The sequence below is a fragment of the Hemitrygon akajei genome, chromosome 12 (assembly GCF_048418815.1).
Source record: "Hemitrygon akajei chromosome 12, sHemAka1.3, whole genome shotgun sequence".
NCBI classification, from domain to species: domain Eukaryota; kingdom Metazoa; phylum Chordata; class Chondrichthyes; order Myliobatiformes; family Dasyatidae; genus Hemitrygon; species Hemitrygon akajei.
In genome coordinates, this window is record NC_133135.1 from 8,895,002 (window position 1) to 8,910,187 (window position 15,186).

Here is a 15,186-nt window from a genome sequence, read left to right on the forward strand (position 1 = left end):
AAAACAGATCTGTACAAAGTGATCTAAATTAATTACAAATATAAAACACAAAATTCATTGCACAAGTATTAACCTCCTTCAAGTCAACATTTATTAAATGAACCTTCAGCTGCAATTACAGCATTGAGTCTGTGTAGATAAGTCTCTATCAGCTTTGCACATCTGGATACTGCAATTTTTCCCCATTCTTCTTTACAAAACTGCTCAAGGTCTGTCAGATTGCATGGGGATCGTGAACCTTTCCTAAATCCAGCCACAAATTCTCAATTGGATTCAGGTTTGGATTCTGACTTGGCCACTCCAGGACATTGTTGTTTTTATTAAGCCAATCCTGTGTAGCTTTGACTTTATGCCTGGGGTCATTTTCTTGCTGGAAAACAAATTTTCTCCCAAGTTGCAATTCTCTTGCAGACTGCATCAGATTTTCCTTCAGGATTTCCCTGTATCTTGCTGCACCAATTTTACCCTCTGCCTTCACAAGCCTTCCAGGGCCTGCTGCAGTGAAGCATCCCCACAGCATGATGCAGCCACCACCATGCTTCATGGTAGGGATGGTGGGTTTATGACGATAGAACACAGAACATAGGACATGGAAAACATGCAGCACAATACAGGCCCTTCGGCCCACAAAGCTGTGCCGAACATGTACCTACCTTAGAACTACCTGGGCTATTCTATTCTATGCTCCATGTAGCCATCCAAGAGTCTCTTAAAAGACCCTATCGTTTCCACCTCCACCACTGTTGCTGGCAGCCGATTCCACGCACTCACCACTCTCTGCGTAAAAAAAAACTTACCCCTGACATCTCCTCTGTACCTACCTCCGAGCACTTTAAAACTATGCCCTCTCATGCTAACCATTTCAGTCCTGGGGAAAAACCTCTGACTAATCCACACGATCAATGCCTCATTATCTTTTACACCTCTATCAAGCCACCTCTCATCCTCCGTCACTCCAAGGAGAAAAGGCCAAGTTCACTCAACCTATTCTCATAAGGCATGCTCCCTAATCCAGGCAACATCCTTGTAAATCTCCTCTGCACCCTTTCTATGGTATGCCAAACACAGTACTTAGTCTGATAGCCAAAAAGCTCAATTTTGGTTTCATCAGACCATAGAACCTTCTTCCAGCTGACTTCAGTCTCCCAAATGTCTTCTGGGAAATTCTAGCCAAGATTTCATGGTGAGTTTCTTTTTCAAAAGTGTCTTTCTCTTTGCCACTCTTCCATAAATCTGCGCCTGGTGAAGCACCCAGACAACAGAACAGTTGTTGTATGCACAGTCTCTCTCATCTTAGCCACTGAAGCTTGTACCTCCTCCAGAGATGTCATAGGTCTCTAGATTGACTTAACTGTACTCCAAGGGATATTCAGTGACTTAGAAATTTCTTTGCATCCATCTCCTGACTTGTGCTTTTCAATAACCCTTTCATGAAGTTGCTCTTTTAACTTCATGGTGTATTTTTTGCCAGGATACTAACTCATCAGCAGTTGGACCTTCAATTTTTACTACAATCAATTGAAACACCTTGACTGCACACAGGTCTACAAAAACAGATCTCCAGTTAACTAATCATGTCACTTCTAAAACCAACTGGCTGCACCAGTGATGATCTGGTGTGTCATATTAAAGGGGCTAAATACTTATACAGTCATTTATTTTGTGTTTTATATTTGTAATTAATTTGGATCACCTTGTAGGGATCTGTTTTCACTTTGACACAGAAGAGTCTTTTCTGTGTCAAAAAAGCCATATTAAATCCACTGTGATTCAATGTCGTAAAACAACAAAAAACATGAAAACTTCCGGGGGGGGGGGGGGGGAATACTTTTGATAGGCACTGTATATTCTTGTCCTCTTGAAAAGAATGCTAACATTGTATTTGCTTTCCTCACCATAGACTCAACCTGCAAATTAACCTCCACAGAATCCTGCATGAAGACTCCCAAGTCCCTTTGCACGTCAGTTTTTGTATTTTCTCTCCATTTAGAAAATAGTCAACCCTTTAATTTCTTGTACCAAATTGCATGACCATCTACCACTTCTTTGCCCATTCTCCTAATCTAAGTCCTTCTGTAGCCTCTCTAATTCCTCAAAACTACTTGCCCCTCCACCTATCTTCATATCGTCTGCAAACTTTGCAACAAAGCCATCAATTCCATCATCCAAATCATTGACGTTTAACGTAAAATGGATCAATCCCAACAGAGACCCCTGTGGAACACGACTTGTCACTGGCAGTCAGTCAGAAAAGGCTCTCTTTTTGCCCACTCTTTGCCTCCTGCCAATCAGTCACCGCTTTATCCATGCTAGAATCTTTCCTGTAACACCATGGGCTTGTAGCTTGTTAAGCAGCCTGGTGTGGCATCTTGTCAAAGTCCTTCTGAAAATCCATGCACACAATCTCAGCTGATTCTCCTTTGTCTATCCTGTGGAAATTACGTTTTTGAAGAATTCCAACAGATTTGTCAGCAAGATTTTCCCTTGAAGAAACCATGCTGACTATGGCTGATTTTATCATGTGCCTCCAAGTAACCTGAAACCTCATCCTTAATAATCACATCCTTGTTTTCACAGTGTCTATAAAAAGGTTCCTTTCTTCTTTCTCTCTTCCCTCTTGAAGAGTGGAGTTACATTTGCAATTTTCCAGTCCTCCAGAACCATTGCAGAACCTAGTGATTCTTGAAAGATCATTACTAATGCCTCCACAATCTCTTCAGCCACTTCTTTCTGAAACCTGGTTTGTACACTATCGAGTCCAGTTGACTTATTTAACTTCCGACCTTTCAGTTTCCCAAGAACATTCTGTCTTGTTATGGTAACTTCACACACTTCATGACCCCTAACACCTGGAACTTCCACTCTGCTGCTAGTGTCTTCCATAGTGAAGACTGATGCAAAATACTTATTCAGTTAGTCCGCCAATCCATTGTACCCCCCATATTACTAACTCCCCAGCATTGTTTTCCAGCGGTCCGATATCTGCTGTCACCTCTCTTTTACACTTTATGTATCTGAAGAAACCTTTGGTATCCTCTTTAATATTATTAACCATATAACAATTACAGCACAGAAACAGGCCATCTCGGCCCTTCTAGTCCGAGCCGAACACTTGCTCTAACCTAGTCCCACCGACCTGCACTCAGCCCATAACCTTCCATTCCTTTCCTGTCCATATACCTATCCAATTTTACTTTAAATGACAATACCGAACCAGTCTCTACCACTTCTACTGGAAGCTCGTTCCACACAGCTACCACTCTCTGAGTAAAGAAATTCTCCCTTGTGTTATCCTTAAAACTTTTGCCCCCTAACTCTCAAATCATGTCCTCTTGTTTGAATCTCCCCTACTCTCAATGGAAAAAGCCTATCGACGTCAACTCTATCTATCCCCCTCATAATTTTCATAAAGTCATTTCTGCCTGTGGCCATCAAACTTGACAACTCCTCCCTCAGAGTGTCAGACACCCTGAGCCAATAGGCTGGTCCTGGACTTATTTCCACTTGGCATAATTTACTTATTATTATTATTTAATTATTTATGGTTTTATATTACTATATTTCTACACTATTCTTAGTTGGTGCAACTGTAACAAAACCCAATTTCCCTCGGGATCAATAAAGTATGTCTGTCTGTTTAAATACCTCTATCAAGTCCCCCCTCAACCTTCTATGCTCCAAAGAATAAAGATCTAACTTGTTCAACCTTTCTCTGTAACTTAGGTGCTGAAACCCAAGTAACATTCTAGTAAATCTCCTCTGTACTCTCTCTATTTTGTTGACATCTTTCCTATAATTCGGTGACCAGAACTGTACACAATACTCCAAATTTGGCCTTACCAATGCCTTGTACAATTTTAACATTACATCCCAACTCTTATACTCAATGCTCTGATTTATAAAGGCTAGCATACCAAAAGCTTTCTTCACTACCCTATCCACGAGATTCCACCTTTAGTGAACTATGCACCATTATTCCTAGATCACTGTTCTACTGCATTCTTCAATGTCCTACCATTTACCATGTATGTCCTATTTGGATTATTCTTACCAAAATGTAGCACCTCACACTTATCAGCATTAAATTCTATCTGCCATCATTCAGCCCACTCTTTTAACTGGCCTAAATCTCTCTGCAAGCTTTGAAAACCTACTTCATTATCCACAACGCCACCTACCTTAGTATCATCTGCATACTTTTTCTGAATGTTCAGCTGACAGAGTCTGGGTTTAAATTCTTGGCTGGAAAACACCATTGATGATTGTGACAGACCCTCAGCCCACCTAGTAGTCTTGGTGTCAAGAAATGTAGGGGAGGCTTGGCCCAAACGCAGAGCAGAAGAGATGATTCAGCAGTGAGCAGTCACTTCAATAATAAACTGCAAAATAACAAACCAGGAGGGGCCACTAAAGAAGAGAGAATGGATGCTTAATGCGACAAAGCAACAAGATAATTGAAGGCAAGGAACAACTGGTGCGGCTGGTTGGTATGATGAGTAAACAAAGGACTGTGGATGAGAGCTGGGTTTAAATAGGTTGCAGGAGATGAGTTGGAATGAGTGGCAGAATTCGGCTGTTAGCCGGGAGGTGTGCCTGTTTGTGAAGGCCTTACACTTGGTCTCAAACCTTGGAAGGACCTGTGACTTGATGTGAGTAGTATTTCGAGCTAGGGGGAAAGCAGTACATGAAAGAAAAACACTTGTCTCTCTTGTGTTATCTGCAAAATTGTCACATTTATTTACTGTCAAAGAAGTGTTAAACTTTACATCAGAGATTAGTGGCAAGGGTCCCGTTATTAACAGGGAGTACACAAAATTGATATTCTTGAACTATATATTTCCTGGGAGGGGTCAAATCCTGATTCGCAGACCTCGGTAAATAAATAAACTCTTGAGGGCTTTAGGAGGAATGAATCTTTGCAGAGTTAACGCTGACGGTCCGAGAGGGTCAACCTCCTCCTCTGATTGGCTGGATCAGGTTGGCATGACATTAATTCAAGTGCCTTTCAACCCACTCCCCACAAAACCCCCCCTCCCTGCCCTCCCTATCAAGTATAATACATTAAAACAAAGGGAACCATATCTCAGCGCATTGAAACCGATGGGGCAACTCAGCTATGTCGGCAAAGATTAAAAGGACAAAACTCATTTGGCCAATGAATATATCATTAAAGGCAATTCATTAGAGGGGGCAAGAGAGAGTGGGAGAGAGAGGTAGAGAAAGAAAGAGGGAGGGGAAGAGAGGGAGAGAAAGGAAGAGGGAGGGGAGAGAGGGTGGGAGGGAGGGGGAGGGAGAGGGTAGAGAGAGAAAGTGAAAGAGAGAGAAACCTTTCTTACAAAGGCTAGTAATGCAGTAAAAAATTGAAAGACTTTTGGCTTAATCTGCACAATGGACAACTTCCAAAACAAACCCCCCACATTTCATCATATGTGCAACTGGGAGATTCACACAATATTTTCATCAAATGTATTCCGTTTAAAATTCTCTTATATTTAGGTCTGACAACGTATTCGCTTTATTTTACACTAGCATTACAACAAAATATATCTTCTTTAGCCGTTTCTCAGTGAGAACAGATAGCTATACAGCTGAGCAGATGTGAGGTGCAGAGACTCGTCCAAAGAATGGAGAAGCCACGCCTCCTAAGGCCGGCTGAGGCCCTCCCCCTGCCCTTGGCGGAGCCTCCCTGTGAGCATTAACAGTACTGTAGACAACCTTCGCAAAGTTGGAGACCTGTCCCTCGTGGTTGAGCCCGGAGTCCGGCTTTGGTTGTAGGATGGGTCAGGAGTGAGGTGTGGAGAGGGGTTGGGAGGGAACCAAAGGAAAGCAAGGTGCAACTATATACACAACTAGGAAACCATTTTCAAGATGGCTGCCTAGACTGGCTCTCGCACCAGACGAGCTGGGGCATCAACCCGTGTGCCTGGTCTCACTTGTGACGGAACACCAATTACTGCCTTTGCCTCACAGATGTCCTCCCACCGGACCAAGCATTCCTTCCCACGTACATCCATATAACAAGCACAAGGCCGGCATCTGAAGAGGTCCATTAGTTTTCCTGTGAGTGTGTGTGTGTGTGTATGTGTGTGTGTGTGTGTGTGTGTTTGTGTATTTTTGTCTCACTGAGTCTTTGAGCGCTTCATTTCACAGACTGGTGATCAATTGCATTTGTCGTTCCCGCACATCCCCCTCCGGGATGGATTCCTCCTTGTTAATGGGGATAATATATCCGTCACTGTTGCCCCGGCTGATCTGATAGTACGTTTGGAGCTGGTTCACCCCACCCAAGTTGGGCATACTCTTGTAATAAAGGTCCTCATTCTCGCTCCTCTTGGAAGGTGACAAGTCCTCCTCAGGCCCTGGGCTGTTTTCTGGGTCCGGCGAGTCTCTCAGGTTGGGCATGCTTGTGTAGAGGGAGTCTCTGTTGGGTGACGGCAAGGGCTCGTCGGGGCCGGCGACGAAGGCCGGCTCAGTCCGCGGCTGCTCTCCTTTCTGCTGATGGTACAGGAGGGAGTGAGTGCGCTGGGGGATGAGCGGCGCCTCTAGCTCTGGTTGCCTGGGCTCACCGGCCGCCAGGGACGAGGCGTCGGCCACGATTGCGTCGTCCTCGCTGCTGCTCCCCCCCACTGGAGGGGCCGCCGCCGGCTTGGAGGGTAGGCCGCGCTCGGGATGGTGGGCCTTGAGCCCCCCAGCCCTCAGATTGTTGTGCACCAGCTCAGAGATAATCATCTTCTCGAAGGCCGTGTCCCCCAGGCTCAGTCCGCAGTCCAGCGCCTGGACGCTCTCGTTGCCGAAGTCCCCGTTTTGGATGGAGTAGCTATTGTTGAAGTTGCCGTTAAGTGGTAGGGTGTCCATTGTGCTTGCGTCCCGTCCGTTGTTCAGTGAAGGCCCTGGGGAGGGAGGAGAGAAGGTGTGGGGAGGGGGCGAACAAAGGGGAAGAGGTGAAAAACACATGGCAATTAGCAGTCCATCTCCACCTGAACTTACACCTACAGAGTAACCTTCTGGGGAAGGGGGAGGAAAGAAAATCAACCCTTTTAACGTAATCCAGGACAAAACGGCCAGCGCGGCTTTGGCCATGTTGAAGGATGTTCCCGCTTCCCCACACCGTCCGCTCAACCCCCATCCCACCGGGTGTTCGAGCCAATCCGCTACAAGAACCCACCTTGTCCTGAAGTACCTTAAAAGCCAACTCAGGGAGGTTTGGGGGGGGGGGGGGGGGCTCAGGGATGGGAAGGTTACAGAAGGGAGAAAACGCAGCACCCACAAAGGACGAGCGCCAAATGGACAGACCAATCCAAAAGCAGCAGGCAAGGATGAAGAACACGGCCTCTAGCGACGAGACGTGGTGATGGAAAGCAGGGGATGACAGGTGGTGAGGGGGTGAAAGGGCGGTCAGGCATGGCAAACACAGAAAGGGTTGTCCTCTTCAAGCAACACAGGGGTGAGGGGTGAAGGGAGATTGTCGTCACCACCTGGACACACGAGAGGACAAGCGGCTGGGTTGACTCACATGGGCAATTCACATCAAGTCTGTCTGCTCAGGCTAGCAGTGGTGAGAATAGCTGATGCACAAAAGAAAGCAGAACGATCAACTGTAACATGAGGCGAGGGCCAGGTGAACCAATCAGAGCGCGGAGGGAAGAGACATATAGCGGTAGCCAAGGCCAGGGCGAGATGCGGGTGACACGCAGGCCGATGACCCATTATTGGGTTTATGTTTAAACAGGCAGGATGTGATTGGAAGGGAGGGGGCTCGGCCTGGAACCCCTGCCTTTTCCGCCTCCCCCCACGGACGTTACCCGGCCTGCTGGGTGTTCCAGCACCTCCTCCTGCTCTTCCTTCCTCATTTCTGGGGCTTTTGCTCTGGGCTGCAGGCGAAGCAGGGAGGGGGGAGAGCTGCAACAGACTGGATCGCAAGCAAAGCTGAGAGGGGTGGGGGGGAGGATGTTTGCCTTTCTCTTTCTGTCCCTCACCCCTCCCAACCCCCGCTCCAACCCATCCTCACCCCTCCTCATCAGCAAAGGTCAAAAGTGTCTGCGAGTGCGCTCACCTTACCCACCTATTGCAGGGTGTTGGGTGGGGAGGGGAAGAGGGGCGCTTGCTGGGTGGACTCTCGGTGGAGTCGGGATTGAGGGAAGGGAGGTGGCCAGCGCTGGCCACGTGTGTGGGTGGGGTCTCGGGATGAAAGGGAGGACCCTTTCCTTCGTGGAGGTGGTGGTGGGGGGGGGGCGTTCACCACCCGCCTGTTCTCTCTCTCACCCCATTCCTCTCTGGCGGGGCTCGAACAGCTGATGAGCACCGGGCACGTCAGGGTGTGGAGCTCCGGAGCAGCCTACCACTCCCCCGTTGTTGGCTACAGTCTGGCAGCCATCTCCTGCACTACGCTCTGCCTACTTCACTGCCCTAACCGTATCTGCAGGAGTTGTTGGACTCTTGTGGGTGGGAACCCATTCCGAAAGCAGCTGGTTGCAATGTGTCCCCGTCAACTCAGTTTCGTTGGGCAGGGTAGGAATGCTCAGACAGATACATAAGGGTAGAATGCACATCCGTCCCAGGGCAAACCCTGCCCGCAGATACCCCCTCCGGTAATCATCTTGGCACTGCAGGTTCAATGGTGCTCACGGAGGGGGTGGAGCGGCTCTGAAGTGGTGGGGTTGAGGCATCAAAGAGATCAGGAGCCAGGATCTGAGGAATCCTGCAGTGAGAGATCATGGGTTCAAAGATCATGGAGCCAGGCAGTGGGAGGTGGAATTAAAGAGTGGAGGATCAAAGGTCATGGAGTGAAGGGCCATGAGGTGAGAGGTCACAGAGTGAAGGGCCAGAGAGTGAGAGGTTATGGAGTCAGGGGCCACAGGTTGAGAGGTCATGGAGTGAGAGGCCGATGGTTGAAGGGCAGGGGGGTGAAGAGTTAGGGGCCGTGAAGTGAGAGGTCGAGGAGCATTGGGAAGGGAAAACAAGCCAGGCTGGATCAAGCCCCAGAGTGACCATGACTGCTCATGCACATGACCATGAGAAGGTAGCATTACAGTCAGTAGGACATTGGGTGACTGGCCTAGACCAAGGTCTGGCTTGGCTTCAGTAAGGCTGACCTGGCTGGAGAGGTACAGGGTCCTTCCCTGGTTTGGTCTCTGCTGGTGTGGATTCGAGCCTGACACTCCTTGCCCTGTCGGAGTGCCACCACCCACTGCTGCTTTCTATTCTGTGCTGATGTGAGAGGGGCGGTGTGGGCTTCACCTGTTGACCCGTGCCCCTTCACTACCCTCTCCGCTCACCTCACTGTCCTAACTTTACCCATAGGACGTTCTGACTCCTGTGGGCAGAAATCCATTCCGAGTGCAGGTGGGTGCAAGGTGTCAGTATCAAATCAGTCTCACTGGGGCGGGTTGGGACAATCCTCTATAATCTTCTGAAAGAAGGGGAAATCTGCTGACTGTCCAGTCCCTGTGGACCAGCTCACACCCCCCCCCCCCACCTCCCCCCGTTCTCTTCCTCCCTCAAGCTGAAGGTAAGGAGGAGTATTTGCCCTATGGCCTACGAACTCCAAACACATTCCCCCACCTAACCGTCTGCTGAAAAGGGTGGGACCAATAATCAATGCCAGCTCCCTGAATCTCCAGCCATAATGAACCCAGTGCCCATTTCAACAACAAATCTAAAATAAAAAGGAAACAGACATGCCAGAATTTATTTTTACATTTGATAGGAAAAGTTAAGTGTGTCTCCCATACTTGTCTCTCTGTAGGTCACTAGAGTGAAGCATAAGGAGAGAATAATAGAAAGGCAATGAAAACAAATGAAAACTTGGGCATTTTTTATATATATATATATATATTATTGTAAGTTATAGCATATTTTATGTATTGCACTGTACTGCTGCCGCAAAACAACAAATTTCACAACATAGGAACATGAAATAAACCTGATTATGATTCAACATACCACATTTGAAATACATGCTCTTTTCTCTCTCCTTTTCTTTCTGTCTCTCTCTCACACATTCTCTCTTCCTTTTTCTCTTTCCCTCTCTCTTTCTCTTTCCCTCTCTCATTCTCTTCCCCTTTTTCTTTTTCCATCTCTTTCCATTTCTGCTTCTTTCTCTGACTTTGTGTCTGTCTCTCACATACACTTTCTCTCTTTACCTCTTTCCCTCTATTTCTCTGTTTCTGTCTCTTTCTCTTCCTATTTGTCTTTCTCTTCCTTTCTCTGTATGTCCGTCTCTCTTTCTCTCCTCCTTTCTCTTTCCCTCTTCCTTTCTTTCTGTCTTTCTCTCTCCCTTTCTCTTGAAGTTTCGTAATCTGGTCCCAGTGTAGATCTTTGTCAGATCTGAAATTGGAGACCAGTGACAGGTACTAGGCATTATGCCCTTTCTTGTGCGAGGGACTTTAATAGCTATCTCCAGTCTCAGTGGGAGCCTCCCCTCGTTCCCCCGATGCCCTACCCATTGAGGATGATGCTGAGGCGTACCCTTTGCCCACAGACTCGATGAGCCAGCCTCCTCCTAAGCTCCTGCTGATGAGTGTGGGGTTGCAAGGGTTGAAGTAAATTTCTCCTCATCTCCAAATCCCACCAAGAGGTGGGAGGAAGGGGTTTGCCCCTTCCCGGTCACCAGAAACATGGGGATGCTGATCCTTCAACCCCTTGCACCCACTGTCCCCATCTGATAAGTCACCTCTAGGTCAGGTAGAAGGGGAAGGGTTTGAGGCCTAGTCTTGGGGTGGGCTTCCTCATGGATACCAGCAACCTGAGGGATGGAATGGGGGTGGAGAGGGAAGTGTAAACGAGGGGGGAATGGTGGGAAGTATGGGGGTGCTCTGCGGGTGTCAGGCAGGGAGGGGTGGGGTCAGGAGGAGGAGTGTGAAGGAGGGAGGAGGAGGTTGTCGGGAAGGGCAAGTTCAGGGTCATGTGGGGAAGTGATGGTGGTGAGTGCAATGAGAACGAGGAAGTCAAGGGTTTGGTTATAATTACAAATCTCCTTTGATTGATCCCCAGGAACAAAATAAAGCAATTCCTCACGTCCAGAATAACACACACAGAAGACAAGAGGAGCTCAGCAGGTGAGGATGCCTCAATGGAGGTGAATAAATAGTCGACGTTTCGGACCGAGGCCCTTCTTCGGGACCCGATGAAGAATCTCGGCTTGTAATGTCGAGCCTTGAGGAAAGGTCTTGGCCTCTTATTCCACTCCATAGGTGCTGCCTGAACTGCTGAGTTCCTTCAGCATCTCGTGTGTGTGTGTGTTGCTCTGGATTAACAGCATCTACAGAATTCCGTTAGTTTACGATCCACAGGTCCCTCACATTTTCCAGCACAACCTTGTCTACATAATTTTCCTTCCAACGGCAGCAGACGTGATCCAGTAATAGTGTTAAGTCTCTTTACAGAAGTGAAGGAGGCGCACCTGGTGAACTAAATACATCAGCTGATGGGGCATTAAAGACAACAGTTTCGGCAAGCAAGGTGTTATAAGGGTTGTTAGTGCCATGAGGCCGCAGAAGAGGATTTGTTAGTAGATAATTGCCTGTCATCCCTAGAGCAACAAGACAGAAAAAAAGAGGTGTCAGTTCAGTTTTTCCTTCATTAATCTCATCAAATCTCACACAAACAAGGGAATGAGAGAACACAGTGTGGTAGCATGGCGGTTAGTGTAACGCTTACAGCTTCAATTCCCACCGCTGCATGTATGTTTTCCCTGTGACTGCGTGGGGTTCCGCCCAGTGCTCTGATTTTCTGCCACATTCCAAAGACATGCGGTTAGGGTTAGGGTTAGTGAGTTGTGGATGTGGCCACAGTTGCGGGCTGCCTCCGGCTCAAACCTTAGACTGTGTCAGTCATTGACACAAACGACACATTTCAATGTACATGTGACCAATCAAGCAAATCTTTAACCGTTATCCTTCCTCTCTTAATAAACCCCAGGCCAGGCCAGGTCATGCATCACCACCTTGCATGGAAGGGCCACTGCACAGTCAAAAAAAAGCTGCCGAGGGTTGTAAACTCAGTCAGCTCCATCATGGGCACAAGACTCCCCAGTATCCAGGAGTGATGCCTCCATCATTAAGGACCTTCACCATCCAGGACATGCCAACCAGGTTCAGGAACAGTTGTTACTCCTCATCAGGCTCTTGAACAAAGGGGATAATTTCATTTGCCCCATCATTGAAATGGTCCCACAACCAATGGACTCACTTTCAATGACTCCTCATCTCATGTTCCTGATATTTATTACTTACTTATTTATATTATTGTTTCTTCTTTTTGTAATTTCACAGTTTGTTGTCATCTGCAGTCTGGTTGAAAGCCCTAGTTGGGTGGTCGTTCATTGACTCTGTTATAGTTACTATTTTATAGATTTGTTGGATATGCCCACAAGAAAATGTATCTCAGGGTTGTATGTATGCCCTCTTCTCATTGCTACTGTCATGAAGGCGGTACAGGAGCCTGAAGACAAACACTCAGTGTTTTAAGAGCAGACTCTTCCCCTCAGCCATCAGATTTCTGAATGCCTGAAGACCACTTTGCTCTCTTTATGCACAATTTATTTTTACATTTTGTAACTTACAGCAATTTATATACTTATCTATAGTACTTTTATGTTTAGTAATATTTTCTGTATTGGACTGTACTGTTGCCACAAAACAACAAATTTCACAACATTATGTCAGTGATAATAAACCTGATTCTGAATTCAGATGGAAAGGACACTGAAGTGAAAACTAGAACACGTTTGCTTCCTCACAAAGAGGTAGGGAAGGAAGACTCACAAAAACTGTGACAGTGAGGGTGATTTGGCAGATGAATATGTGCCTGAGGAACTGATGCAGGACACAGGGATTTCAGATTTCTGGACCATTGGAATGTCTTCTGGGGAAGGTATGACCTGTAGCAAAGGGAACCTGAGGGAGGGGTGGGGGCAATATTCTTGTGGGCAGGTTTGCTAGAGTTGTTTGGGAGGGTGTTAACTAATTTGGCAGAGTGTTAGGAACTGGAGTGATAGGGCTGAGGATGGGGTTACAAACAGAGGCAGTGAGATCAGGAAGAACTGGCAGATGATAAGGAAAATAGGATGAATTGAAGTCTTACAGGGGGCTGAAATCAAAAAGGGTGACAAATATAGGACTGAAGGTGTTATATTTGAGTGCACGTAGTATACGAATCTCCAAGAGAACTGCAGCCTTGTCATTGGGTTTGAAGGCTTGCATGCCTCAATGACCCGGAGAGCTATGTTGGCTGCAGTTGGGCTTTATGCTTAGGCTCTTGGCAGTGTCACCCATGCTAAACAGGTCAAAGGTTAGAGGCCAGACAAAGAGTGGTCCACCGGTCCTCCAGGTTTGGGGGTTTAGCTCAGGGCTAACAGCAATGAAGAATCCTTAACATCTGAGTGTGATGGTAGTCCTGAGTCTCCATGTGGGTCTTGCATGACTGACAGTGGTGAAAACCAAGAGGAAGCTACTGATATGATGAAGGAAGCCCTGAACAATGCCAGAGATGGAGGACCTTCATCACTGCCCTGAACACCTGCAGAGTTACAGGCAATAAAAATACGGAATAAGTTAGTTGAACTTGTAGCACAGTTACAAATTGGCATGTATGACGTTGTGGGTATTACTGAATCATGGAAAAATGGACTTTAGTTTGCACAGCTTTGCAGGAGCTATGTGACTTCCAAGAGGAAAGTGAAAAAGATTGGCCGCAAGGAATGGCCTTGTATCAAGGAAGACCCAGTTTCTGCCTTAATGATCACTTTCCAGTTTTATAACCCCTCAGTAAGAAAATTATATTCTGAATTAACTTGTTGCTCTTGGTGATGCTTCCAGAGCTGAACTGCTCATGATGTGGTATCTTCTGATTCAGGGAAACGAAAAAGCAAATTGGGTGGCAGCTTTTGCCGATTGTCCTGTTCAGTCTGCGAGGGGAAATCGCACTTCCAATGGCCTGATCGTTTACTCCTCTGTCCCATTCCCACGCTGACATCTCCTCCTCGGTTCCCTAACAGCAAAAGTTATTGTGAGATTGTGGTACAGCACCTCAACTTCTGACTCAGTGTGTTACAGCCTTCAGGATTCAATGCTGAATCCAGTGGTTCCAATTTATCAACTCTTCCAGTCTCATTCGATTTACTTACCTCCTTTCTCCTTCTGATACTTCAGTTTTCATTGATCTCCTGTTTACAGATTCCCTCCAGACACATTCAGTACTGTTTGCCCTTTGCCCTTCTCTCTCAGTCAGCTGCACCTGATCTCCACTCTATTACCTTCTCCTTTCTTCTCTTTGCCCTACCAACCACGCCACCTCCTGGTACTTAAGATTGTCCTAGCTGGGGTTGGGTAGTGGGGCTAAGCTCCCACTACCTTTTAAATGCTCCCAATAGCGTACATCTCAACTAGCCTCTGACAACTAAGTCCACCTCCTGGACTTCACGTCTGGCTTAGGTGCTAAGCCTGGCAGAACAGTTTCTACTGACAGGAGAAGGGGCAAAGGTGGGTTTAACTGGTGCCTTAAAACTATTCGCTTCGGGCAGATAGGGCACATCAGCCATGGTTGGCAGCTCATCTAGGACAAGGAAAACTCTGATCACAGACCTTTGCTGCCTTGCAGATACACCCACTCATGGGGAAGGCTTCAGGAGTAAACCACGAGGGAAAAATCTGGAGCTGGAGTCCATAAGGCAGTCCTACCGAGTTCAATGCTGACTGGCAACTCCTGCATCGCTGCTGGTGCCCAATCAGTCTCTGGCCGTTCCTTTGGGATCATCAGCTCTGTCTAGAGGGGGAGTGTGCCACATGGGCAATTGCTGCTCTCCAAATTGATCTGCCCTGGCTTGTACATCTAGAGAACTGGGATGCATTATCCATGGTCGACTCTGACCAGCCGAGACCTCAGCATCAACCCCCCTCCCCCCCGTTTCTCTGCAATGTATGTTCCTTCTCTAACTTGTCCCACTGCCGATGAAAGAGACCTAGACTGGCACGTTAACTGTTACTCCCAGCACAGATGCTGCCTGACCTGCTGAGTATTTTGGATTTCATTTCAGATTTTCCAGTACCAGTGGGAGTGAAAGAAATCAGCCTGGCAGCCTAGAGGTTAGTGTCACACTCTACAATGCCAGGGACCTGGGTTCATTTCCGCTACTGTTTTCCCTGTGGGTTTCCTCTGGGTGCTCTGGTTTCTCCTCACATTCCAAAC

At 47.2% G+C, this 15,186-nt stretch overlaps 1 protein-coding gene across 15 annotated transcripts in view; it reads right to left on the reverse strand.

Annotated features, from left to right (window-relative positions):
- Positions 1-4,699: 4,699 nt before the first annotated feature.
- The window catches only part of adgrl2a (adhesion G protein-coupled receptor L2a), an 852,977-nt gene continuing 842,490 nt past the window's right edge, over positions 4,700-15,186 (reverse strand). For 6 of the 15 annotated variants that reach the window (XM_073062547.1, XM_073062548.1, XM_073062549.1 and 3 more), the window contains 3 exons: positions 11,402-11,530; positions 9,732-9,749; positions 4,700-6,890 (listed from right to left, as the gene is read on the reverse strand). In XM_073062547.1, coding sequence (XP_072918648.1) covers positions 6,145-6,890; positions 9,732-9,749; positions 11,402-11,530 — 893 coding nt within the window. In that variant the 3' untranslated portion in view covers positions 4,700-6,144. Of the gene's footprint in view, positions 6,891-7,513; positions 7,566-9,697; positions 9,750-11,401; positions 11,531-13,792; positions 13,990-15,186 lie in introns of all 15 variants that reach the window. The other 9 variants (XM_073062559.1, XM_073062551.1, XM_073062560.1 and 6 more) reach the window with 7 other exon arrangements.